This window comes from Eptesicus fuscus, chromosome 5, assembly GCF_027574615.1.
Source record: "Eptesicus fuscus isolate TK198812 chromosome 5, DD_ASM_mEF_20220401, whole genome shotgun sequence".
Taxonomy (NCBI): domain Eukaryota; kingdom Metazoa; phylum Chordata; class Mammalia; order Chiroptera; family Vespertilionidae; genus Eptesicus; species Eptesicus fuscus.
Window position 1 is genome coordinate 42,950,298 of NC_072477.1, and position 27,505 is coordinate 42,977,802.

At 42.2% G+C, this 27,505-nt stretch overlaps 1 protein-coding gene across 7 annotated transcripts in view; it reads right to left on the reverse strand.

Annotated features, from left to right (window-relative positions):
- Positions 1–27,505, reverse strand: part of MAP2K5 (mitogen-activated protein kinase kinase 5) — a 273,560-nt gene that overhangs the window by 13,089 nt on the left and 232,966 nt on the right. For 6 of the 7 annotated variants that reach the window (XM_054716100.1, XM_054716099.1, XM_028141851.2 and 3 more), the window contains one exon: positions 24,543–24,588. In XM_054716100.1, the coding sequence (XP_054572075.1) occupies positions 24,543–24,588 (46 nt within the window). Of the gene's footprint in view, positions 1–24,542; positions 24,589–26,421; positions 26,949–27,505 lie in introns of those variants that run through there. The other variant, XM_054716101.1, reaches the window with a different exon arrangement.

The following is a 27,505-nucleotide window of genomic DNA, read 5'->3' on the forward strand; positions in this document are numbered from 1 at the left end:
TACATTAGGCCACACTACCAAGCCTGGGAGATATAGCAGCTCTACCTAATACATAGAAACAAACATGAGGAGGTGGCTAAAATGAGGAGACAAAGAAATATGGCCCAAATGAAACAACAGGACAAAACTTCAGAAAAAGAACTAAACAAAATGGAGATATTCAATTTACTAGATGTAGAGTTCAAAACACTGGTTATAAGTATGCTCAAGGAACTCAGTGAGGGCCTCAATAGCATAAATAAGGACTAGTTTGAAATGAAGGCTACACTATCTGAAATAAAAAATAATTTACAGGGAATCAACAGTAGAGTAGGTGAAACTGAAAATCAATTCAGCGATTTGGAATGTAAGGAAGAAAAAAACACCCAATCAGATCAACAAAAAGAAAAAAGAATCCAAAAAAATGAGGATAGTGTAAGAGGCCTCTGGAACAACTTCAAGCATACCAACATTTGCATCATGGGGGTGCTAGAAGGAGAAGAAAGAGAGCAAGAAATTAAAAACTTATTTGAAAAAAATGACAGAAAACTTCCCTAACCTGGTTAAGGAAACAGACATACAAGTCCAGGCAGCGCATAGAGTCCCAAATAAGATAAACTCAAAGAGGCCCACACCAAGACACATTATAGTTAAAATGCAAAAGGTTAAAGACAAACAAAGAATCTTAAAAGCAGCAAGAAAAAAGCAGTTAATTAACTACAAGGGAGCACCCATAAGACTGTCAGCTGATTTCTCAACAGAAACTTGTAGGAAGTGGCAAGAAATATTCCGTGATGAATAGTAAGGACCTACAACCAAGTTTACTCTACCCTGCAAAGCTCCCATTTAGAACAGAAGGACAAAGAGCTTCCAAGACAAGAAAAAGCTAAAGGAGTTCATCACCAACAAACCAGTATTACATGAAATGTTGAAGGGTCTTTTTAAAGAAGATAAAAAAACCAAACCAGAGAGGGTCGGACCTGCATTACCACCATTTGTCCACCATCCAGAACTGAAATATCATTGCTGTTATGTACACATAAACAACTGTTGGACATAGAAATCGGGACTCAAAAGAACTGTTGGCCCGGAAAGAAACTCACTATAGACTGATTCATTTGCCTCTCAGCATAACCATTATTGCTTGTCTCATTTTCGGTTCCTATAAGTATATTCCTAGTATCACATGAGCTCACTCATCTAGGGGAAATGATGAACAACATAGACTGAAGAACAAGAACAGCATTCATTGATCAGACTGTCAGACCTCAGAGGGAAGGTAGGGGAGGGTGGGGACAAGGGAGATAGATCAACCAAAGGACTTGTGTGCTTGCATATGAGCCTAACCAGTGATCACGGACAACAGGGGGATGGGGGCATGCGTGTGGGGGGTTTGGGATGGGAATGGGGGGGGGGTTGATGACAAATATGTGATATCTTAATCAATAAAGTAATAAAAAAAGAAGATAAAAAATATGAACAATAAAATGACAATAAACACATATCAACAATTAAATCTACAAACAAAGTGAACAAGCAGAACAGAAACAGACTTATAGATACCCAGAACTTTTTATTGGTTGCCAGATAAGAAGACTTTGGTGGGGGGAGATGGGTGAAAAAGGTGAAGGGATTAAGAAGTACAAATTGGTTGTTACATGATAGTCATGGGGATGTAAAGCACAGCATAGGGAATATGGTCAATAATATTCTAAAAACTAGGTGTGGTGCTGGATGGGTGCGGGATTTATTGGGATGATCACATGTTAAGTTATGTAATGTCTGGTCACTGGCATTTACAATATATATATAATTAAAAAAGTATATCACAAACAGTAAGTATAAATGATGAAACGAATCAAATAAAAAAGTCTTAGGTAAAATTAGAAACACCACCAACAAAAAAGATACATTTAAAACAAAGGAACACAGGGTGATAAAAACAGAGGTATAGTAAAACACAGAGCAGATAAATTCTAGCCAAAAGAAGATAGCGTAGGTATATCAGATAAAAATAAAATTGAAAGCACAATACGTTAGAAATAAAGAGACTCATCACATAAAGATAAAGGAAACACTTTGAAATAAAGATATAGTATTTTGACAGAGGTACCTAACATCACCACTTTAAAGCAAACGCTGACATTTCAACACAACTCCCTTAGTAATTAATAAAGCAGGTAGAAAATAGGAAGGCCATAAAATATTTGACTAACACAACAAGTTTGGTCTACAGGATGTAAATAGGACACTGCATTCAACAATGAGAGAATACACATTCCTTTCAAGTGAGAAAAAAAGAAGTTGACCATGCAGTAAGGGAATGTCAACATATCACAAAGATCTGATACTATACGGACCGTGTTCTCTGACCACAGTGCATGAAAAGTAGACAGCAATCACAGGATAACAAAAACCTCTGGGTATCTGCAAATAGGATAATACTTCTAAATAATTCATGGGTCAAAAAGAAATCCTCACTGAAATTGAAAATTACTTAGAACCGACTGACACTAAGAAGACTACATATAAATATTTGTGTGATGCAGCTAAAGAAATACTTAAGAGGCAATTTATAGCTTTATGTAATTAGGGAAAAAGATTGAAAATTTATGAGCTTAAAAATCCAATTCAATAAATTATAAATAGAACAAAAAGTAAGTCCAAAGAAAACATAAGAGAGCAAATAATAAAAAACACAAAGGCATTAAACAGAATGATATCAAAGAGATGATCAACTCAATAAAATGCTGGTTCTTTAAAAAGATTAGTAAAGTAGATTAATCTCTGACAAAATTGAAAATGCAGAGTGATAACAATAGGAGAGAGAGAGACAGAGATAGATAGATAGATAGATAGATAGATGGTGGGGGCAGTGGGAAGGGTGATAATGGTAGTGACTGGGAGGTGCCAATGAACATTGACAATATCACCCCTGGCAGGTGAATCACAGGTTTTGAGTCCTGGTATCACACTTTAAACTTTTCAAAGCACTTCATATCCACTGCCTCATCTTACCTCAATCAAGAAGCATCCAATTAAATAAAGGCTGCTACCTCTTAAAATCTTCCTTAGTAACAGTTTTTCTAGTTTCTTAATAAGGAGAAAAAAACTATTCATTCATACAAAGACTGAGGCTAAGGTGGAGATTTTTGTTGCAATTAAACCAACAATAACAACAACAACAACAAAAACAGATGAACAATTGCTAAAGATACTAGACATCAAAATTTTGGGCAATTAGCTTTAACTGAAATGTCATTTTTAAAAAAAAAAACTGTTTTGAGCTATGATGCCCCAGTTCTGTGAGCCTCATTCAATTCAATGGAATGGGTTACTGTTGGGTGAGTGTGGGGTTACCCAAGGGGGCTGGCTGGTGCAGCCCTTTTGGAAAAATTAAAAGAGCATAATCAAGGCCAAAGCTATCACACCTGGTCTATAAAACACAGGACTGAAAATTCCCGGTTATTCCAGAGCTAGTGCTGTCAGCAACCAACATTTTCTATTTGAAACTATTCAACCCCTTCCCTCCGAGCTTTTAAAGGAAATCCACAAAAAGGAAGCAAACCATTGGAAAATTCTGATCATTTTGTGTCCCCACAGCAAATAAAAATCATCAATAGAACCCACTTTTAGCCTTGAGCTATATTTTCTAAAACAAAACACAAAGAACCTGTGGTACTTAACTATTCTGTTATTGATTTACTGTGGTTTGCAAGGTAATGTTGAAGAAAATTAAACGGACGAAAGCCCGAAATGCGTTTTCTGGGGTGGTGAACGGCGTGCCCAGTGTTTTGTGAGGCAGTGTTGTTGGTCAGGTGCGCTATGAAGGACTAAGGGCGCTTACTTCGTCTGGTTATAAATAAGCTGGCTGCCTTATGAAACCAAAGTCTATTTTCACCGTCAAGAAGGACAATTATTCAGTTACAAACTTGCTTCTTCTGGTAGTTTTGCTCCAGTTTACAAGGAGTCTTTAATTCCATATAATTCAATATGGATGTACTGAGAGGCCTGGCTCTATGGCTGATTTCAGAGCCTAAAAACTTCCCTTGGTACCTTCCTGGCTTATTTGGTCCTCTTAGAAAACAACAAAACTTTAACAATTCAGAGTCTACACTAACTACTGATTCATGAGCAAAGGGTCATATTGTTTCAAACTTGGGCATTTATATGTATATTTAGTGAAACAGCCTCGTTTCAAAACTAGAGGCACCTGACATATCAACAGCTCTCCATAATTGGATACCCTGAACTGTGACTGAAAGTCTGAAAGTTAAACTAAAACTGGAACACTTTACTTTCAGCTAATACCTCAGGCCTTAATTCAAGCCAATTTTCTGTTATTTTAGACTTAAAGCTTCATATCTGGTTTCCCAATAGAAAATATAAAAGAGTCAAATGGAAGAGAAGGAGGGGAGGGCTGATGGAGAAATAAGGACAGGATTAAGAAGTGACACCTATTAGCAACACTACCCAACAAAAACAGCCAACCAGCTTTGATTTTAAAAAGAAGGGATTTCAGTTATCCGAGTACTTCCTTCTATGGAGCCACTCATTCACCGATGGTGCCGAATAAGAGACGTGCTGCCCTGTGAGTTTTAGCATGTCCGTATTAAACACGGAAAGACTCTCCCCCAGCCGCCTGTCTGCAGACTGATGTCACCAGGCAGACAAGCCTTCAGATCTTCTGAATCCAGGAAAGACATATGGGGCCACTTAGGGCCCAAGTTTATCTTGGCTTCCTTTGCAGAGAGTTTGATTACTTCTAAGATTTATGGTCTTAGAGGAGAGAAAAAAGAAATACCTCACAGAGCAGATTTATAACCTCATCTTTTTTTTTTTTTTTTTTCCTAATAACATTAGGGATGACATCCTATGACAGAATCTTGGCATGACTGCAGGGCAACTTGGAAACTCAGTGGGAAGTTTTATATTTTGGGGTTTGGAGCATGTTGTACTTGCAAAGGTCAGGCAGGAAAGGACCAGGGAAATGAGCCGGGGAGATGGTCAGAGAGTGTCAGCAGGTTTAATTTTCTGTGTCAATTCTGAAAATTAGATAAACAATGACAAACCAGGCTTTTTAAATGAACTTGTCACTTCTAGTTTTCTTGACACAGGGTAACATTTTTCAAGTCCTGGTAGTCCTAAAGACAGATTTAACCCCTGAGAGGTTTACCTAAGTGCTCTCAACACCTCACATCTGAAAACAAAAGATTTAGTCCACACTATAACCCTTAAAAGAAAAATTAATTATTCTCGAAACTTAAATACTTTTCTCCTAGCAATTAAGGGAACTTTGCCTAGAGCCGAAAGGTCCACCCTTTTGCAGGACAGTCTAAGCAACTTCCGACTTTTTCCTTTCCATCATTTTCTTGGCTCCTCAGACCAATGTAACCCTTCAGCACGGTCCTCTGATCTTTCAGTCACTGTTCTGACCAATGCTGCCCACCTCGAGCAGGTACTGGTTCTCTGGGTGAGCAGACGCCTCCTGCCCTGCTCCGCTGCTCTGTGGTGATGATGCGGGCTATAGCTGCCCTGACTTTAGTTTTTTAAATATATATATATATTATATTGATTGATTTCAGAGAAGAAGGGAGAGGGAGAGAGAGATGGAAACATCAAGAATGAGAATCACTGATTGGCTGCTTTCTGCATGCCCCCCACTGGGGATCGAGTCCACAACCTGAGCATGTGCCCTGACTGGAATCGAACTGTGACCTCCTCCTTGATAGGTTGACACTCAATTGAGCCACGCCAGTCGGGCTGCCCTGACTTTTATATGATTGGGCTATTGTAAGTCTACATTTCATCCAAGACATGCTCCCTGGTGGCAAGGGGAACAGATCAACCAAGTGTTGCTATAAGGATATTTATTCAAATATAACCCAGCTTGAATATGTTGATTTGGAGAGACAAATACATATATTTACAGATAGCAGCACTTGAGTAGGGTTTTTGATTCTACAAAGTGCTTTCCAGGTCACAATCTAATTCAAGTGTCATAACCACCCCAAGAAGTAGCTGGATAGCATTACTGTTATTACCCCTAATTTGTGGATTTGAAAACTAGGTTCAGAGAAGTTAAGTGATCTAAGGTAGACTTGAAATTTAAACTGGACATAAGCTCCAAAGCCTGTGTCTTTTGTTGTAATATGGTAATAATAGCAATATAATCGCTGACAGTGTGAGCACCTACCCCAAGCCTGGTACTAATTAGGTGTTTTAATTTACATTATTTCATACTCTCCAGCCCTGTCAGAAATAGACATTACCCTATTTTATCAACAAGGACACTGAGCTCCAAGTCTGTTAGGATGGGACTGCGGCTGAAGTCTAGCACTGGCCTGAGCCCAGGTTTTGGAACTCACGTTGTCACTTTCCCACCTGACAAAGCACAGGGGCCATGGTCTGCCCTGGATTAAAGTATGGAACAGGTGATTAAAGCCCTCCGATCCCCGTCTTTGCCTCATCCCTAAATTCTGAGGCCCTTTTCCTTTTTGGTGGAGAAGAGTTTCCTTTTCCATAGTTTCCCATCCTTCAAAATCAGCTCTGCTGCAAGCAAACTGTGGAGGAGAAAACCATCGGTGACTACTGAGAGCACTGGGCTATGCGCGTTTGAGGGGATGCTCGCCCAGCAAGCCGCATCTCACATCTCAGGTGGCCTCCTGGGAGCCTGTGGGCTTCATTCTCCATGTGCAGCTTCCCCCTAGTCCTGGGCATCTGTCTTCTGTAAGACAAGGAGGGCAGCACTGCCTCCCAGGAAGGCTGTGAGAGAGAGTCCCAGCACAGAGGCGATCACTGAAACCGTCCTGGAGCCATGACCACCGAAGGCCTAAGCTGGCAGCACTTACACTCCTGTTCTAAGGACATGCTTACAATGCCTAACACATGTTCACTGCGAGCGTGGAAGACATGGGCCAGCTCTCTGACAGCTGCACACCGAGGGGCTGGGTGGGCAGTAGCGAGCTAGGGGCCCTGCTGCCAGGTATTAATTGTGGACCCTCACCACTCATTGAGCAGCCCTTCCCCTGAGCCTCAGGTCTAAAGACCCACCTCGCTCCCCCATTTTAAACAAGAATGAGCAGCCTTCCCTGGGTTCAGAATTCCATGTAACTAACACACAAAATAGAAAAAAGGCATCCCAACTGTTGCGCCCGTGCACTGACTATAGACAAGACGGCAGTGCCCTCAGACAGCATTTCAAATACAGTTTATTAGTGTGCGATATGAAAAGGGTATTTTTATTGCATGATATAATGCAATGGGACCTTGGGCGCTCTGTGGAAAGACCTCACACTCAGAAGTGTAATAAACCCGTAGTCCCAAAAACATTATACTGTACATTAACCTATCATTAATGGCACATTAGGGCTAGGGGCATTGCACGCTTGCTGGTCAGGGCTCCATCAGGACAGTGTGGAGAAAACGACACAGCCTTCCCAGGCTTAAAACAAATAGAGAAAATAAATATTCCTGATGTCTACAGGCAGCTTTAAAGGAAGTTCAATCCCAGCTCTCTGCCTTGTAATTTCCAAGCCTGCTTTTTTTAGAGGAAGACACACAACTAAACAAAAGAAGAAAATGGCTCTCTTGCAGTTTACTCCCAGCTATTGGCTATGCAACCTCAATGCTGGCTCAGCAAGGTCACGGGCAGACGGGCACCTTCGGTGGCATGAAAGCCGCCCAAAGGACACTCAGCTTAGTGAGGTAGAAGGGGCCTTGGAGATGGTGCATCTACCTCCCTTGCTTTCTAGGCTCAAAAAGATGAAGGAAGTGGGACAACCTATCCAACAGAAAAATGAGCAAAGTGTGAAAAAATTACAAATGGCCAATAAACATATGCACGTGTTCAACTTCATACTTAATAAGAGAATGCAAATTAAAACAACAACTTGAAACCATTTATCATTGATTAGACTGGCAGAGATTAAAGTCTGATAATTCAATATCAGAAGAGGTGAAGGGAACTGGTTCTTATACCCCGTACACCAAGTATGTCAAACTCAAAGACTAACACGGGCCAAAAAAACGAGGCATGTGGCCCATGGGCCGCGAGTTTGACATGCTTGCTGTACACAAACAGATACAGATGGAAATGGTCACTGTCTTTTTTTTTTTTTTTTGGTCACTGTCTTAATAGCAAAGGTCTGGCAGTGGCCAAATGGTCTATGACAGGGTCCTAGAACATTTAAATAAATAGGGCATATCCATGCTATGGAATACCATGTAGCCATTAAAAAGTACGAGGTAGACTTTTATCTGATATAGAAAGTTCTCAAAGACATACAAGTGAAAAAGCAAGGTACAGAAAATAACATTAAAATTCTAGATGAACACACAAACTGTTATTAACAGTGCTTAACTCTAGAGGGTGGAGGTGGGGCCAGGAGGTGTTGGAAGAAGACCAAGTTCTCACTGTATATCCTTCTGTACTACTTGAATGTTTAACAATTTAAAACCTACTTTTAGAAAATGATGAGGCAGGAGCAAGCATTTTGGGGGAACCTCTTATTTCCAACTACTATGCTAAGTGCTTTATGTGCACAAAATCAGAAAGAGTAAGTTGGACACTATGAGCTCTTTCCCATGAAGTAGAAACTGAAGTTTCAAGGGGCAAAATAATTTGTTCAAGGTGACCCTCTTACCCATCTTCCTTCAATAATGAAACAGAGTGTTTGTAAGCTAGAGAAATTCTTTCCAAACTGAGGCAGCCCACGGCCACCTTCCTGGGGACAGCTTGCCTAACTGGGCAGTGATGGGGATGGAAGGGGGTAGGGGAGAGAAAGCAAGACAAAAGGCTGCTGACTGTGGCCGAGGTCGAAGCAAATTTTTGGAAATAGCTCCATACCTCACAAGGGGAGGGGGCCTAGGGACCCCAGGGACACACACTGTTCAAGTAAATAACACTTGGCAACCAGGGCTCGAGCACATGAAGGGAAATATTTCCCTAATTAAAAAGAAACCAACTTCAAAGGAGACCCAGTTGCAGCTCCATGGAGAGGCGCTGTGCAGACGAGCAGAATCCAAGGTGCCAGTGGGGACTGGAAGCATCCTGGCAGCCCGGGCAGCCACACCTAAGGACTCTCTGCCAAGTCTCTTGTCACTGCAGAAAGTTAGCTCTGTTTCCTCATTCCTCCACTCTCCCCAATAAAAGTCTTGTGATATTTGGATAACAGACTTGGCAGTGACATTTTAAAATGCTAGATTTTATTTGTCCTAGGGTCTGCCAGCACACACTGTAATTAAAATGTTGATTAGTAAACAGTTTAAATATATGACAGACAATGCAGTTAAAGCCTACAGTTAGGTCAATATGTGATTTAGATTTGCCATTTAAAAAATCTCATTTAAATTTTGCATACATTAATCACTACCACACTTCAAGGTTCTGATATCCACCTGACTACAATATTAAAATAAAACTTGCTGCCCCAGGGAAATCCTACTTATTCTTAATTGTTTCGAGGCTTTGATGGGCTTTTAATCTAAGATTAATTTATGCAATTTTAAATAACTCTTCTTATGATTAATAAGCTTGAAAATTAAAAGGAGTCTAAAGCAATTATAATGAGCATTTGGTCATAACCTCATTAGACGGAGTGAGGGATACAGCTCTGGAATTCTTACAAGACTACAATTTAAGGTTACTTTTAGAGAAGTCAAACATAGTTCCTGAAATTGCAAAGGCAGGTTAGCAAAGGTCAGTGTTAAAATGATGGCTAGCTAGATTAGCATACTAATGATTTTCCCTGATAGTGACAGAAAGGACACTGAAAAGAAGATGCATAAAGAGAGACAAATGACATGTTGCCAAGAAGCTCCAGGCTCTGAACTCAGTTTCCTACTCTTCTGGCTGGAGACCTTCATGGAATCTCAGAAAGAGCCAAAGGGTTAGGACATCGCTATTCATAAGTCAGTTCCAGCCAGAGTCTGGTCCGCACGGAGCAGGCAGAGGTCAGTCCTGCATGTCCCCTCTGCCTGTTGTGGTACAGCCCCAGCCCCGTCTAGCCACTGCCCTGCTTAAGGACCAACAGCAGCATCCTGCCGCTGCATCCTCTCCGGTGTCCAAAGCCCTGCTGATCCTGGACCCACCTCACCCAGCTAACTTTACCCACTTCATTTCTGGGTCTTCTTTCCTCACTGTCCTGTGTCCTCTGGTCTCAGCCTGTGCTGTTTCTTCTTCCTGGAACAGCTTCTCTCTTGTAACAAACAGTGATGATGGTAATAGTAATGATTACCATTTATTGGGCACTTCTTTATGCCAGACACTGTGCTAAGCATAACATTATCTATCTATCTATCTACCTACCTATCATCTATCCATCCATCCATCCATCCATCTATCCATCCATCCATCCATCTGCCTACCTACCTACCTGCCTAATCCTGACCCAAGGATATATTTTAAAATTGATTTTAGAGAGGAAGGGAAAGAGAGAGCGTGAGAGAAACATTGATGTGAGAGAGAAACATTGGTGTGTAGATCAGTTGCTTTCCTACTTGCCCTGACCAGGGTTTGACCCTGCAACCTTTTCGGTTCACTCTACAATGCTCCAACCAACTGAGCTACCAGGCGTGGCAGCATAACATACTTAAAAAAATGTTTTTATTGATTTTAAAGAAAGAGGAAAAGGGGGGGGGGGGGGGAGAGAGAGAGAGAGAGGGAGAGAGAGAGAGAGATCAATTAGTTGCCTCCTGTTGACCAGAGGACTGAACCCACAATCTGGATATGTGCCCCAACTGGGATTTAAACTGGCAACTTTTCGGTGCATGGGACCATGCTCAACCAACTGAGCTTCATCGGCCAGGGCAGCATAACATACTTTTATCTCTTAAATTATCTGCTTTGTGAGACCACAGTTTTACAGGCAAGGAACCTGAGCCTGAGAGGGATAGTGACATGTTTGAAGATCAGTAGCTAGTGAAGAAGGGGTGAAGGGATGGAGAGGCTGGCTCTGCTGAGGCACTGCTTTCTAAGTTCCATATTCAGTCAAATCCTAACAATCCTCCATGTCCAGCTGGAGCCAGCTGCCTCCCTGACCACTGACCCCTGGGCCACCCTCCTCTGGCCTCTCACACCCTTCAAGGCAGCAGCACACAGCCCATCCTGCCTTCCCTAAATGCCTCCTATGGGTGTGTCTAGTCTGCTCCTTCAGGACCCAGGTAGTTCTTATGTTCCCTTTGAACCCATCATGGAACCTCACAGACACATACAACAAATACCTGTCGATTAACTGACTTTCACAATAATTCCCTCCAACAAGATGCTGATTACATGTTACCGATAATAGAGGACAGACACAAAAAGTTAGGGCTTTCTACTGACTGGGGAGGAATAACCCACAGAGGTCCATCCACCCTAAGAAATGACCAATTCCTTGGACACTAGCTGCAAACATCCATCACATGTAACTTTGTCCTAAGTCACATTCAGCTCCATTAAACACATCTGTTTTCTAGGAAGCTACTAGTTAGAACTACCCAGGAACATTAGATGAGGAAATCGTGACCCGAGGAAGCTGAATGATTTAGTGCTCCACATGTCTAGCCCTCCACAGTTTACAAACACACTTTCATAACCTCTGTTTTGCTAACAAACAAACACAAAACGTTCAAGGCTAGTATCACTACGCCTATTTCACAGATGGAGCAGCCAAGGCTCAGACAAGCTCAGCAGCTGTTGATCACCCAGTTACTCAGAGGCAGCAGCTGTGCTTGAAATCGTGTCTTCTGATACCCGGGTCGTCGCCCTCTCCAGTTTACCATGTTCATGAGAGACTCATGTTCAAGTTCTAGACTCTCCAGGCTTCACATACAGAGGACAGAGTATGTCCTGCCAGTTGTCTGGCACAAACCTTTCTGCCTCTCCTTTGCCCACCTTTAAATTAGATTATATATTGATTTCTTTTGCTATTGAGTTGTATGAGTTCTCTCTATATTTTGGATATTCACCCCTTATCAGAGAGATGGTTTGCAAATGTTTTTCCCCATTCTGTAGGATGTCTTTCATTTAGTTCTTTTTGGTCATCTCCTCAAAAGAGATTATTGAACAGTTACGTGGTGCCTTGTATCATGCCAGCTGCAGGGAATTCAGGGGTTAGATAACAGTTTTACTCCCTCACCACACTGTAGGCCGTGAAGGGCAAGGTTAGTGTCTGATCAGCCTCTGTATTCCCATCAGCTGTGCAACTCAAGTAGTTGGTCTGGGAACTGTGTGCTAGCTACTGGTTTCCAACGAGATAAGGAGCAATGCCACAATGCACATCAGCACGTAACTTCCTTCATTAAGAAAGCTTCGCTAAAAAAAAATCCAAATTAAATAGAATGCTTTGAGACATGCTTGACTTACATTCTGGCACAAACTTCTTATCTTGTGTGCAAGAAACAGTTCAGGTACTACCACTAGTCTGTGGTCCATGTTTGAGTACTAGCAATATAACACCTAGCAATATATTCTGCACACAGCATGTCCTCAGTAAAGTTTTCTGAGTCTCCCAAACTCAGGGGACAGTATGTCTTGGAAGCTGCTCATTTAACCACGATGGTAGAACTGGAAAGGAGAAAAGTCTGTGGCTGGTTCAATGGCAGAACAGACTCTACCACCAGGTTTTCGTTGTTTTTTTTTGTTTTGTTTTTTTAATTGATTTTTTACAAAGAGGAAGGGAGAGGGATAGAGAGTTAGAAACATCGATGAGAGAGAAACATCGATTAGCTGCCTCCTGCACACCCCCCACTGGGGATGTGCCCACAACCAAGGTATATGCCCTTGACCGAATCGAACCTGGGACCCTTCAGTCCGCAGGCCGATGCTCTATCTACTGAGCCAAACCAGTTAGGGCTCCACCACCAGTTTTTGCTGAGTTGATAAAACCACCACCAACAACAACACAAATTCTCACAGTCCCCCGGCCCCCCGCCCCTGGTTACCAATGAACAGACTAGGTGCAAACTGCTGCTGACTACTTTCTCTCTTCCTGTGTGGTTGGTTTGCACTGAGGACCAAAGGGGTGAGTGGAACAATCACCCCAGAAAGGCATCTTGGCTTCACCAGCACAAACCACTGCAATCCTATATGTTTCTTTGTGGGGTATTTGTGTTTAGTTGTATTTCTGATTACAAGAAACAGTTGGACTTATCTGAAACTCTCACACCCACAATAACAATCCCCTGCCCTCTATGCATCGATATTCAGCTCTGACTAATGCTGAACGGTTCTATGTTCTTCCTGGCTGCATGACTCCAGGCAAGTCAATTAGCCTCTCTGAGCCCCAGTTTAACACATCAGTAAAATGGGAATAAGAAAAATCCTTATAGTGATTGTGTGAAGGTCAAATGAGATAACTATTTGAAAAAACTCTATAAATTCATGTGTTTAAAAGATATTATTTGTTTAGATTAATTTCTCTCTCTACAATAAATATATATTTTAAAGGTTAAAGAACAGAAGCCTTTCTGAATTTATCTGCAGCTCCACGTTGCATCCAATTTCTTTCAAGTAAGTTCAGGGAAAATAAGTCATGGTATAGATTTTGGCTAGTGTGGCTATTGGAGGGTCTGGTGCTTTCCCTTACGATCTCAGCTGTGTTTCACATTATGTGCCGAAGATAATACACTCACATAAATACCCAAATGTTATTCTGCGAGGCCTGGCTCATTTGTTACCCCATGCACAAAGTCTCTCCAGAAAACTCTGGCTGAAAGAAATCCTGCCTTCCCAAGAACTTTTCATCTGTTAAATTCATATCACTTCAATTCAGTAATTGTTTAGTGAGCATTGCACTTGGGGTTACGGACCGGGTTATATGCCAAGGTAACAAAGATAAGACTGATCTCATCCTCCAGGAACTCGTGGTCTTATTTATGCACTGTAACCAGTCATACAAACAAGTTACTACCACAAAGTGTGAGAAGTGCACTAATAGCGGAGCTTGCCAGGAGGAAGGATGGCATACAACAGGAAATCATCAACTTACTGAAGCGTGCCTGGGAAAGCTGCAGAGAGGCTGTGTCAGTTGGGTCTTGGGGGCTGAGTAGGAGTTCACCATGTGGACATGAGGAAAGGGCATTCCTGGCTGAGGAAACGGCACAAGCAAAGGCATGACCATGTAAGAATGCCCCAAGCATCTGGGGCTGTTAGAAGGGCAGAGCACAGGGTGCGTGGAAAGGAGTGCCACGAGGTGAAGGTGGGCAGGAGTAGGCGAGGGAGGGTCTTTGGTGAACTGCACACTATCCTGTGCTTGGCTGTTTATAGTCTCATCTTTCTTGCTAGACTGTCAGGATTCAAGGCTGACATACTGCTTCCTCAGCATCAGAGAGGATGCTCAGCACAGAGTTCAAGAAATAAAGCTGGTGGGTGCACACTGACATGCACACCATGACACTCACAGCGTGTTCTCGCCCACTTCACACCTGCAAATAAAGGCTGAAACATTCATCTGCACCCAGTGTGCAGTGGGTTAGAATTCCGTCCGCCCCTCAAAGCTATCCTCGCACCTTCCTCTGGTGCTTAACCCACTTTCCAGACAAGGCGGCACCGGTGCCTGCCTCCTGCACGGGAGGGTGGGAAGGGGGCTGTTTCCAAGGCGGGGAGGAGACAGCCAGAGCTCCGCGGTCCTCCCTGATGGGGAGGAAATGCCTGTTTTGGAGAGAGGCCTTTCCAGCCTCAGGCCCTGCAGACACCAGCATTCCAGGGTGGCCAACTGGCCTTCCTGAGAGTTAAAGCGAGTATTCCAGAGGCAAGGCTGTGGCTTAAAAAAAAAAAATCATGTTTAATTTAAAAATTAGAAACTGGAGCAGGCTGTGAGCACAGGGGTTGATTGAAACAAAATTTAAATTCCTGTCAAGCCCATTTAAACACGGGGGCCCTTCATAGACAATTAGCTGCTCCCTGTGAAGGCAGAATAAACTCAGGCCTGGTCACTGCGAGAAGAGAGGCGCCTACTGTGAGGCACTGGCAAAAAAATTAACTAAAATCAGGCTGTATGAAATATTTAGCCTTCCAGTATATCACAGGGGTTTGAAAGTGTAAACAAGACAAAAATCGATTCCTTGGTGCCCTCAAATCAATCCCCCAAAATGGTTAGGGCATCTGTTTCTGCTAAATTTTGTTTACATCGGCAGATTTGCCTTAATTGCAGTTGTTTATCTCTCATTGTCCCTGGGGCCCTAATCTCCCGATTACTAATACTTAACACTCATTTCACATCTAAAGCTACTTCTAATCCTCAACAGGTTTTGGGGGCTCTTAAAATTATTGAAACCGCAGAGGCGGGAGACACAGCCTCTTTGTGAAAGGAACATTTTCTTATCTACTACCAGCTGGGTCCAATTGTCACCAGGGATGGTGACAACAAAGGTGCTAAAAGGCTCTTCCACAATGACTGCTGCTCCACTGGGGATTCAGAGGATAAAAAAGAGCTTTGATGGAAAAATCTGAACAAGAGGCTAAAGCAGTCCAGCCAAATAAAGTTACTGTCATAATCAAATGCTGTCAATCACCATGAAAATCCAATTAAAAATGTTTCAGCACAGCCCTCTTAAGTGGAAAAATGTACCCTATTTATACAAATTTTTGTCAACTCCACACCAATCCCACAATTAGAAAGTCCTGCTATTAATTAAAGCCCCCTCCCCGCAAGTTTAAAAAGACATGCAGGCCATTCAGAAACCTTTTGAAGGAGCAGACACACACGCAGGCCATTGGTATACAATTAAGAGTTAATCGGGTTACATTTGAAAATTCCATTTTTATTTGTGTCAAGGGAACCTTTGCACGAATAAACGAATGGTACCTATTCTCCTACTTCAGAATCAGTGACCATTTCTAAGAGAACAGAGAGACGGTAAACCAGGATACTGGAAAGAAACTAGTCCATTCTCCGGCAAATGTCTCTCCGTAGACCGAGGCCTAATGTTTAATTCTAATCTTGAAAATTAAATAGAGGACAGAGGCCCAAATGTCTCCACTGCCTTTCTGCAGTCTCCAAAGGCCAAGTGAACCTCAAATGATCTGCAGGCAGGTTTGACCCCCCAAATAACTGTGTATCTACAAAAGGCCTCACTGAAACCACAAGACATGCAGTCCCCAAAGGTCTCTCTCAAAACCGCTACAAATTAAAAAGCAAACAACCCATTAAACAAATCCAGCTGGTTACAACTGTAAATAGGAAGCGTCTAAGATTTTTCCAGCCCTTGGTACTTTTAGATATTTTCTAAAACTCCTGGTTTGACTCATTTTCAAACTCCTGGTTTGACTCATTAATTATTGATAAGAATTGCATCTATTTATTGGCAGTACTCATAGGAAAACAAGTTTGCTGCCTTCAATAGCAATTCCCAAATCACAGAGACCACGTTTCAAGATCCCCTTCTATTTCTCTGACAAATGGCTAAATGTCTCTGGTCTTTCTCAACTTAATCCATTATTCCTAAGGGCTGGGGGGTGAGTAGGTGCGGTGGGATGCATCTGATACGCTGCTAGATAAAGACCTTGGGTCCCTGCCATCAATCTAACCAGGCAGAGTGGTGCTGGCCAGGTGGTCTCCTCTAGGTCTTGGCTCTCTAATGACCTCCTGATTTGGATTAACTGTTGGAGGTGGTCAGAACGCAAGCCAGAGGCCACAGGTGCTGTTCAGCAACACCTGCTTAATGTCTTCTTGCTCTTCCCAGACTTCCAGGGTGGGACAACTGACTGCTGGTGCCTGTTCTGATTGGCCAGGTCTATACTCTATTGGTTGATAAAGGCTTTGAATGTTATCCCTGCAAACATTGCTAAATCCTAGAAATTCCTTAATTTTGGCACCAAATTATTTTACCCATATGACCATATAACAGGAGGTTAAACAAAAACCTTTGACCATGTATTCTAGTGTGGTCGTCCTAACTAGTATGACATCACAATGCCCAGGGTGGCTTGCTTCTCCTTCTGTCAGTCTCCTCAAGATTACCCTGTGTGTTCCTGCAGCACAGGGACATCTTTTTGTACTTATCTGTTGTCTAGCACGGTGTGTTTTTTTTTTGAAACGGATTAGAGAGAATGGCACATGCAAAGTATAATCGATAGTGATTTATTTTCTTTTAATTAGATCAGGGCCTGAATAACAGTGGCACAGAACCAAGTTAGGCAGTGAGTTCTAAGACCATGACCCACCTTCAAGGAACTCATACTCTAGTTGGAGAAAAAAGGCATTAAAAAACCAGTGAGTTTTTAGCCCTGGCCGGTGTGGCTCAGTTGGTTGGAGCGTTGATTCCTGGTGAGGGCACATGCCTGGGTTGTGGGTTTGATCCCTGGTCAGGGTGTGTGCAGGAGGCATCTGATCGATGTTGTTCTCTCACATTGATGTTTTTCTCTCTCCCCCTCTCCCTTCCTTCTTTCTAAAATCAATAAAAACATATCCTTGGGTAAGGATTAAAGAAAAAAAAAATCAGTGCGTTTTTCCTCTGGCAGCTCCTTATAACCACCCGGAGAGCTTTAAAAATAAAAAAGTACCTGCTCCCTGGTACAAATACCAAAGATTCCTTGACCTGAGTTGGGATGTCGAGATTTCTTTTTTCTTTTTTTTTTAACCTACTCAGATGATTCTGATGAGTTGCCAGGGTTAGAAACCACTGTGCTACATAACCCACTTGTAAATGTAAGATGAATTATGTAATTCATGCAAACGAGTGCTGTTCCAAGTTGGAGACAATAAATTCTGGAGAGAAGAGCGAGCCCTGTGAAGGGGAAGAGCAGGGAAAAGCTGAAGGAGGAGGATGAGACCCTCCAGGACAGGGGAAAGGAGGGCCTTCTGGGTCAAGGCCACCGCCCAGATAACAGAAACTGCCGATGAGGAACTAACGTGCAACACACCCCAAAGTCCCAGCTCATCCCCCCGAGGACGTGGCACAACACCGGAGAGCGCCCTGATCGATCACTTTACTGCATTCCAGGTAACTGAACTACGGCTGTGGTCAAGGTTACACAGCCTCATTGTGCCCTGAAACGTGATGCTGGAAGATGACAGTCAGTGCAGTAAAACAAAAAAGCAGCATTGCAGGCAGGAGTTCAAAAAACCGCAATCTTAAACAGGCAAATCATCACTATATTAAGAGATCTGACTTGACTGATGGAGAAAAAAAGTTATCCTTAACTGGGAAATTAAACCTGTCACACTACCATGATCAAGGAGTGACAGATTTATCTATCTGTATCTCTCTTGCTATGTGCATGTATATAAATACTCACACATTTATCTGCGAAAGTCTTGTGAAAAGATTAAGCAGTCACGTTTATGGAAAAACAAAGCTTGTTTTCTGGGGTTATAATCTCTCTGTTCTTGCTGAAGTGTTAACGTGTCATCAAAATTTCAAATTAAAGTTGTCTGATTTAGTGCGATCTCAAGCATCCAGACAGTGATTCTGCTGTTGTAATTATGTGCAATTAAAAAGCTAAAATCAACTTCTTACTAGTGGATTTCTATTTATAAGCAGACATAAACAGATTATTTTAATGGCCTTCAGAACTTGAAAATAGTAAGAAATCATTACATGGCTGTCAACTGGACCCTATGTAGAGCCCCCAGGCTTCTGGGATGCCTTTTGTGCTTGAAGGAAATATTTATTGAAGTTACAATCCCAGTCGGGTTTCTCCCTGCAATTTTTGGGTACCTCACTAGTGAACTGATTTGCACCTCCAAATGAATAACCTAAAGCAAAAATATCTTTAAGAGACACATGTATGAGACTGGCCCTAATGGTCTATTTTAAAATATGCTATATAGGACACAGGCAATAGCATGTTGTAGTTGAAATGTAATCAACTAACCAAGTTCAAAACTGCTTATTAAACCATCATTAGTGCCTTAAAAAGCTTAGACTGCAAGCACAGTGATCCTTTGAGCCCTATGCAAGGGAGCTGGAGAAATGGGCCTGTCTTCACACTTGCTTAGGACACAGGTAGGCCCTGGATCAAAATAAACCGAAACTCATTCTTGCTCCATTCAGTAGAAGGTGGTGAATTTTACCTGAGCCCTTGTGCTCCCAGAAAGCAGTGACAGGTGAGAAACTGCCCTACTCTTTCCTTAACCACAGAGGACCACCCCTTATCACAGAGATGAGACCCTTTCCCATCCTTCCTCATGACTTCCATGGGACTGGCTGATAACTTCCTTGTTTACCTGTCTCCATAACCTTGGCTCCCTCTCTTTTATTTGAGACATTCCTTATTAACATTCTCCCTATTGCAAACTGAATAAAGTAATTTCCTTAATTGTCTGGTGCATTTTGTCTTTCACGGTGGTCAAAAGGTTTAGGTAGAATGATGGTAAACAAAGCCATTGGAGTATAAACCAAAAAGTCACACTGGAATTAGAGTGGAGAGACAAAATCTAATGTGATTTCTCAAAAAACAAAAAAACCAAACACAAACCTTTTTTGGTTAATGCTCACCCAAGGATATTTTTTTCCCATTGATCTTCAGAGAGAGTGGGAGGAAGGGAGGGTGACAAAGAGAGGGAGAGGGAGGGCGGGAGGGAGAAAGGGAGAAACATTGATGTGAAAGAGAGACATAGATTGGTTGCCTCCTGCACATGCCCAGATTTGGGGGGTGGGAGGGGGGAGGAGTGCTGGGGATAGAACTTGCAACCCAGGTATGTGCCCTTGACCAGGAATCGAACCTGAGACCCTTTGGTGTGCGGGCCGACACTCTAACCACTAAACACATTGGCCAGGGCTTATTTCTCCAAAATTTAAGAGAGACCACATAGATCTCTAATTTATCACATACTTTGATTAACTGAGAGAACAACCAATCAAACTATCTGAAAATGTAATTACAATCAGGTTTGGATAAGCAGAAAAGCTACCAGTGACAATTTAATTTAGAGGAGTTAAGCAAGTTAACATCTCTTTGCAAGTAATTAAATGTTTAAACAGATTTTTCTGGAGCAGTTTGGTGTTTATTAGCCCCAAACAATACCACCTCTTACACATAAAGCCTTCTCTGAGAGATGAGATGCCTTCACATTTGCAGCTGCTGGCGTTTAGAAGGAAAATATCTAAAAGCACTATTCTGATTATAACTGACATCTCTTTCTCAGGACCCACACCTGTGTCAGGGACTTGAAGTCACACTATTTACTTGCTTCCTAAGCAAAACGTCACATTTCAATTGCAAACTGCTCTCTACGTTTCTTCTTAGGAGCCTGAAAACCAAACTTGAGGAAATGCTAAACGAGGACACCCTGCTCCGGAATGTACATGGAAATGCACACACACACAAAAAACACAACAACAACAACAAAAAACAGGCATTATTGGAACCTAAGGAGACAACCCGCATTTTTAAACAATTACTAAAGCAGTATAGCAATAGCATAAAGACAATTTCTGCACCAGCTTGTTTCTCTGAAATTCTCTCTGCCACTGAACAGCTAGAACAGATAATAACTATTAGTAAATCAAACTCCTCTGCAATATCCAGCTGTGCCTCACGCATTTACATACAGATAGAATGGGTATATGTTTTTAATATGTATGTGATACGTACTTTTACCACAGCCGAAGTGCATGCTACAAAGGCGGAGGAGAATGGGAATCGGATCAGCATGAGATAATAAAGTGGCCTAGATAAAGTATTAGCCAGCGATTGATCTCAAACCGGGTGCTGCTGCTTCTGACCTGATTACTTACTATGCATAGATTCCATTAAATAGAGCTTAGACATGGAAAGCTTCTGGAAATACTTTAAATGCATAGAAGGATCTATAGGACTCTGCACCCAAACTGTAACTGCAGAGGTGCCCATGGCCCACACCCTCCCTGCTCAGCCAAGGCCCACAGTCAGGATGGGCTGGGAGGTGAAAGGGCCTCCTGACAGCTGGTGGGAGGCCCTGCCCAGTCCCACAGAGAAGATCTTTCCGTCCCTCCCCCACACCAAGCAATACCCTCCCAGTGAATGCCTCACTTCAGAGCTCTGTTCTGGTCCTGGCCACAAAGCTCTAACTAACAGAATGGGAAGGTAGTGAGGGAGTTTAACAATCATTCAGGGTCATGGTCCCCTTTGAAAAACTGATGACAGCCATGAATCCCTTTTCAGAAAAAAGAAAAAGAAAAAGAAAAAAAGCAGCAAATCCCCACATGCATGCCTGATTTGAGATGTAATTTCAGGGGCTCTCACAGACTTCCTGAAGTCCCAGACCCTAGGTCAGGGACTGCTGATCTAGTCCTCCCCTTCATTTTGCAGATGAAGACACGCAGTGGGGAGGGAACTGGGAGTTGCTAAAGGAAGCGAAGTGTGGAGGCCTTCCCTGCTAAGTCACAGCCTGACCCTAAAGGAAGATTAATTCTGCACAAGAGGTTCTCTCGCCTATACCATAAAGTTTCTCATCAAATCCCCTTTATTAAAAAATATTTAAACATATACTTTGAATAGCAAACCAGACTAGGACCTCTCCATCCCAGTGTTCCCATCTAGGCTGTCTCTGTCCCTGAATTTGAGGGTCTGATTTTTAATTTTTTGCTTTCTCAGTCCGATTATTGACATTCTGGGACAATTTCTCTACCATCTTTGCATCATTGTCCTCCCTTTCTTGCTGCAGCCTCACCAATCCTTTTTGACCAGCAGAAGCTATTTTCTGTTTTTTCCTTTACATGAGCCGTGACATCCCTGCTTGTCTGAGGCCTGCGAACATTCTGTCTGCACCTCCAGAGTTGCTGAAGCCTGGGACCTTGTCCCTAAGTCTGCTGGACCAGGTCACAGAGCTGGGGCAGCACAGAGGTCTTTCCGGCGACACACTTCTGGGTGATTGAAAAGTGTGTCCCTTCATGCTGGCATCGGCATCGCAGGAGCAGAAAGAGGGCGTGTGGGGCCCTGTCGGGCTGTGTCGGCATGCTCGATGTTCTTGGCTGCCCGCACGGCTGCTTTCCTTTGTTGGGTCTAAAGGTGAGTCCCTATATTGAATGGGAGTCCACTCAAGAGCATTCACTCAGGGAAAAAGGCATGTGCGGGTGGGTGCGCTGCTTCTGTGTCAGTCAGTTTCAGGCCTGGACACTAGGGTTCCTTCTATAAGAAATGGAATTTCTGAGCAGACTGCACAGCCGGGGTTCAGAGAGGTGAATATGTTGCCTATCTGAACTCCACATTTGTGGGTGTGGGACTCCACGAGGCCAATGGCGAAGGGATTTCTGGTCCAGCAGACAGCAGAGGTTTCTCTTTGCTCTGAAAAGGTCTGGGGCCTCTACACAGGCATGCTTTGCCTGGAATGTCCCCTTGAAACTCTCTATTAAAATTTAATCCATCCTCCACAGGCCCTTTCAAATGCTACCTTCTCCATGTAGCTTTCCTCCATTTCCCAAGATGGATCCCCACAGCACTGAGTCCTTCCCGGCAGTTACTTTATTGCCTGTTATTGTATATTTCCGCATCCCCTGCAAGACTGTACGCATGTTTCCACCCAACCCATCTGACTTTCTTCCTTTGATTTGGAAAATGCAGGCCCATAGGGAAACCTTGACAATCCTGCAGGCCTCACAGCTGATGTGGCCCAAGCTGTGCAGACCACGTTGGTACCCTGCTGCCTGGAGTTACTGTGCTTGGGAAATAAACTGGTCTTTTTGTGAAAGGCGGGCCCCCAACTACAGTGACAAATGGGCTCTACAGTTCATGCATTCCAGAGGATGCTCTCAGCTTCCAGATGGGAGCACCATCAAATAGGTTGCAGGCAGAGAGAGAAAAGGAAAAATTAAAGCCATTAATATGCTAGAAGGAATAAAGAAACTGGTTCTTTAAGATTGGGTCCCCAGGATGTGACTCAGGTTCCTGAAGCCAGGGTCCATCCACTTTCTTTCCCATCACCTAGGAGCCCAACATTTTGGCCAAAGGCAGGCAGGGCCCAATCCCCTTGACCACAGGAGCCTTACACACACTCATTTTCTGCCTCCTCACTGAGCCCTTGCTAAGCCAGGGGAGCCTCACTATTGCTATACCTGAGAGAATCCATTCATTTAAATCAAACTGTGAGCAGCACTAGAAATAATGTTAAATTAAGTATAGGATAGTGCTTCCTGTGACTAAATTTTTCATTGTGTTTTATTGATTTATTGATATTTATTAATTAAAAATGTGGGACAGCACACACCAGGATGTATAGTTGTAAAGAGATATATTGAAATATGTATCCCTTGTGTTCACACACACACACACACACACACACACACACACACACACACACACTGAACATACCCACCCTCACCTTATCTTTATGACGTGACACCCTGGAATGGTGTTCCTTACCAGAACATATGTCCCTATGTACCATCTACACATGTTTTATTTATAAGTGGCCAACTCATTGCAGCACTGAAACATGAATTTACAAACGCATTTGTTTTATGAAACCCTATTGGCCTCCCTATGCTATCCAGCTACAGCATAATAATGTACAAGGTAAATGGGCTCCATATCTAGAACCTGCTCCAAGTTTTCTTAAATGTGACTAACTGTAAGAATTTCCCAACTATCACAGACACCCCACCCCACCAAGACCAGTTTATTCTAGACATGAAACCGGCATAGCTACAAATTATAGAGGTTTTAGGGGTGAGCTTTCTTTAACTTGAAACTACCCTGAAAAATGCAATTTTGCTCCAGGGGTGACAGGAAGGAGAAAGCTACCTCCCTGGAAAGCAGTCACGATGCAAAGGGGACAGGACAGTTATTTTGTTTGGGGGTGAAACCTTATTATACAGAAGTTTTTGCACTTAAGAGTGTTTATTAGGATGAAATACATGGATGAAAACCTCTGTACCAGTATCTATAAACTGCGTATTGTTGAAGGTGGCGAAAGAAAATTGGCTGGAATTTGCTCTGATAGCAACAATCTAAAGACGGGGAATGGTATGCAAAGCATTAGAAAGAGACTATAATTATTACTTACGAATGCTCAATTCTAACATTACTTTAAACAGCTTGCGCACTGTCAACTCAACAATCTGCACTAAACAAATGACCATTTGGGAATAGTTAGGGAGCATCTCTGTTCCTCTCCCTGCTTGACTAAAAACTATCATTTGCAATCAAAGAAAGCGGTCCTGGAGCTGAGAACACAGCACCAGCAGCCTTGGGGTTGTCTTTCTGAGGAAAGACCAAGGGTTCACATTAACTTGATCTTTTGCAGCCAATCTAATTTCATTCTACATCAATTCAGGAGGACTCTATGCCACATTCAAAATTTCCTGTAGGGTTGCCCTAAAAACTCAACACGCTATCTTCTCTGTGACCAATCCTTTGAGTTCTGAGAGGCTGGCATAGCAAATGAGGATGAGGCGGAGCCTAGATTAATTTATGACCCTTAAGTAGAAGGCAAAGGAAGAACTCTGCACTGAGTTTCAAAATGGTGGTGGGCTTTTAAAAAAGTAAAAACTACTAGCTGAGGATCGGAGCTTCAAACAAACCTAGTCAAATTAAGTATATATGGGTGCCTCTCTAGAGCCTGTGGATATTTCAAATTCCACTCTGGTCCTTTTAACAGAATGCTAAGAAGTTATATAAATGGAGAAGTCTAATGTAAGTGAAAGAATTTACTTACCATCAATTCCTCAGGTGCTGGCCTTTCTTTTGGCTGTTTCCGCATGCTGTAAGAAGAAAAACAAAACGCCTAATATTTATATCACTTGTAAATTTGTGCTATAATTTCCACTACTGACTATTTTCCCCGGATCTGGGGTGTTATCAAAATTCATCATGTTTAATTCTTGGCCAAGGTACAGGCACATCTCGTTTTAATGTGCTTTCACAGATGTTGCGTTTTTTACAAACTGAAGGCAAGACCCTCCACCAGCAAAAAGATTACGACTCGCTTTATTGTGATATTTGCTTCATTACGGTGGTCTGGAACCAAACCTGCAATATCTCTGAGCAATGCCTGTATATTCTTTCTTTTACTTTGGCCTTTCATTAATCAGACTTTGGGGGATCTCAAGAATCAGAAACACACACACACACAAGTTTTTTAAAATTACTTTTGCAATACAGATAATGAATTTAAATTTACCTTAATTCTACTTTTGAAACTAATGTGAAAAAAAAAGCAGCAATATTCTCTTCCTGATTCAGTTGTCAATTTATTTCAAACTTAAATTTCGGGAGCAATATACTTTTTGGTAATTGGGATAAGATAATAAAAGAAACATGACTATCAGCTCAAATGAGAAAACATCTCATGTCATCATTTCCAAATAACAATAAATAAAAGAGGTCAGGAATCTAGATAACGCTACCAAATTACAAATGGGTTAATATTACATTATCTCGACTTTCATTTATCTTGGCTACAATCAAGTTGCCAATTCATTAAACAGCTATGGAATAACTTAAGTTTGTTTAAGCTGCTTAAAGAATCACATTCCTCATGTAAAATATTTCTTGTCTTGGTGCAATAGGTACAATTAGTAGCTGTAGTGTGTACTCAGCGACGTGACAAAGCACCTGCACGAGACAACTGTATTTATACAAAACTCAGAGTGTCTGTGGGCTGAAGTCATGAAGACAGATTGCTGCTTCTATTGGAAAATCACACAGATGGTTTTTCTTTATATAAGGCAACCTCTAACCTTCATACAATCTCTGCAATTGCTGACAGTATTTTTTTAAGTAGAGAGATTTAATGATCATTTGGTAAACAAGAACCATAGTTATGAGCCATTAATGGCATCAAGGACATTTGCCTTCCCTATAAATAACCATATGCACCTCTCAAATACTGCATCCATTAGCAAGTAATTCAAGCTGTCTCGCCGGTAGAGTTGGGAACAGTCCTAATCTGACATTCCAAAGTAGCTGTATCTCCTGGGAAAACAAGGCTATTACCCATTATCATTTCTGTTTCAGCATGACATCTGTGGAAATTTCAACACAGGTTATCCTCCCTCTGTCTCCATAAAACTTTTATATAACAGCTGATTAATTTTTTGGATGGGAGGGAAGGTAAAAATAGTATCTGCTTTTATCCCTGTCTGCAGAGCCAGCCCCCGGCCCAACCCCCCCTCCGGTTGGTCTTAGCCCACACAGTGAGCTAGAGATAAGCATGGTCATCCCGTCACAAATCCAACGAATCCAACGTCTCTGGAGCCAGTGATGCCCAAACCAGGCGCTCCAGGCCGTTTAGGAATCGCACGGTTTATTTTCCAATTTCTGCATTTCAAAATGAGGCATTCCCATATGTGCTTTTGAGTGTTTCTAGGAATTCCATGAGAAGGAAATTAAGAAAGACTAAAAATATTTCTGAATAATGGCTCTAATATTAACCAACATGTATCCTTTTTCAACATGGCATAATTTGGAAAAAAATGCAGAGTGAAAACAGTTTTTAAAAGCGACAGAATATTATGTATTTAAAATAAGTAGAAACAGTGTTAATAAAATTTTAAAAATAAGGGGAGGGGGAATCTCTTCTCTACATTTTTTTTTCTGTGAAATATAAACTGTATGAGACATTTTTATTAAGAGGTAACATATTACACTTAGTCAAAAAGGTGATAAAGCTTGACATTTATATTAAGGAATATTTCTTGGTTTCACTTTGGCGTAATCACCAGATGGATCATGGGGGCGGGGATGGGGACAGTGCAACCATTTCAGTTTAGCGCGGCCTCCCGACCGCACCATTCCGGGGCACCGCAGGAGTGGAGGGCTCATTGTCCACCAGTGGACACGACTCTGAAGGGCTGATGGAGTAAGGAGCTGGGTGAAGGGGAAGAGAAGTGAAGGTAGTTATGAAGGAGCTCCAGCATGTCCAGACCGGGCTCTAGCTGGCTCTGTCTCCTGTTTTGGGGTGGTCATTCCTCTGCTCCCAATTTCCTCCTCTCTCCATCCTGGGGGGAGGAAGAGGGCACAAGGAGGGCAGTGGACAACCGGGTCTTCCAAGGCCACATAAGTGCTGCCGAACGAGTCGGGGAGAGGTGGATGATGTGAAGGGCTCATAAAAGAAAACATTCTGCCGGGAGGAAAAAGGCAAAGCTGAAAAGAACCCTCGGCAGAAAAATGCCTGTTTCCTCAGGTGTAAAATGACAAGGGGGCTGCCTGGAGACTCTGAGGGCCCCTTGGATCTAAATTCTGTGGTTCTTCTTAGGTCCTTAATGCTTAACGTGGACCTGAGAGAACCATGTTTTTGGAGTCTTTGAAGCATCAAAATTCATTGAAATGGGACACCAGTATTGTGTTTAAAATATAACCAAAGATAAAAGTTATTTACTGGAAATCAAATGCATTAATAAACTATGCTGCTTCCACTAAGTGACAGACAGTTTTATGGGTAACTTGAGGTTACATTAATATAAATAAGCTTCATATGTCTGTTGAATCGGGGCTATAAAACTGTATATTTCTTAAAAAAAAAAAAAAAGTGGATAGCAATAGTATCTGGGTTCAAAGAAGTAGCCTGATTCTCAGCAGTTTGTTAAAACAGAAAAAGCCTCTGAAATACATTTACAGCCCTTTGTGTAAATAACGTTTACATAATTTAAACAATTTCTTCAGCTTTGCTGCCCCATC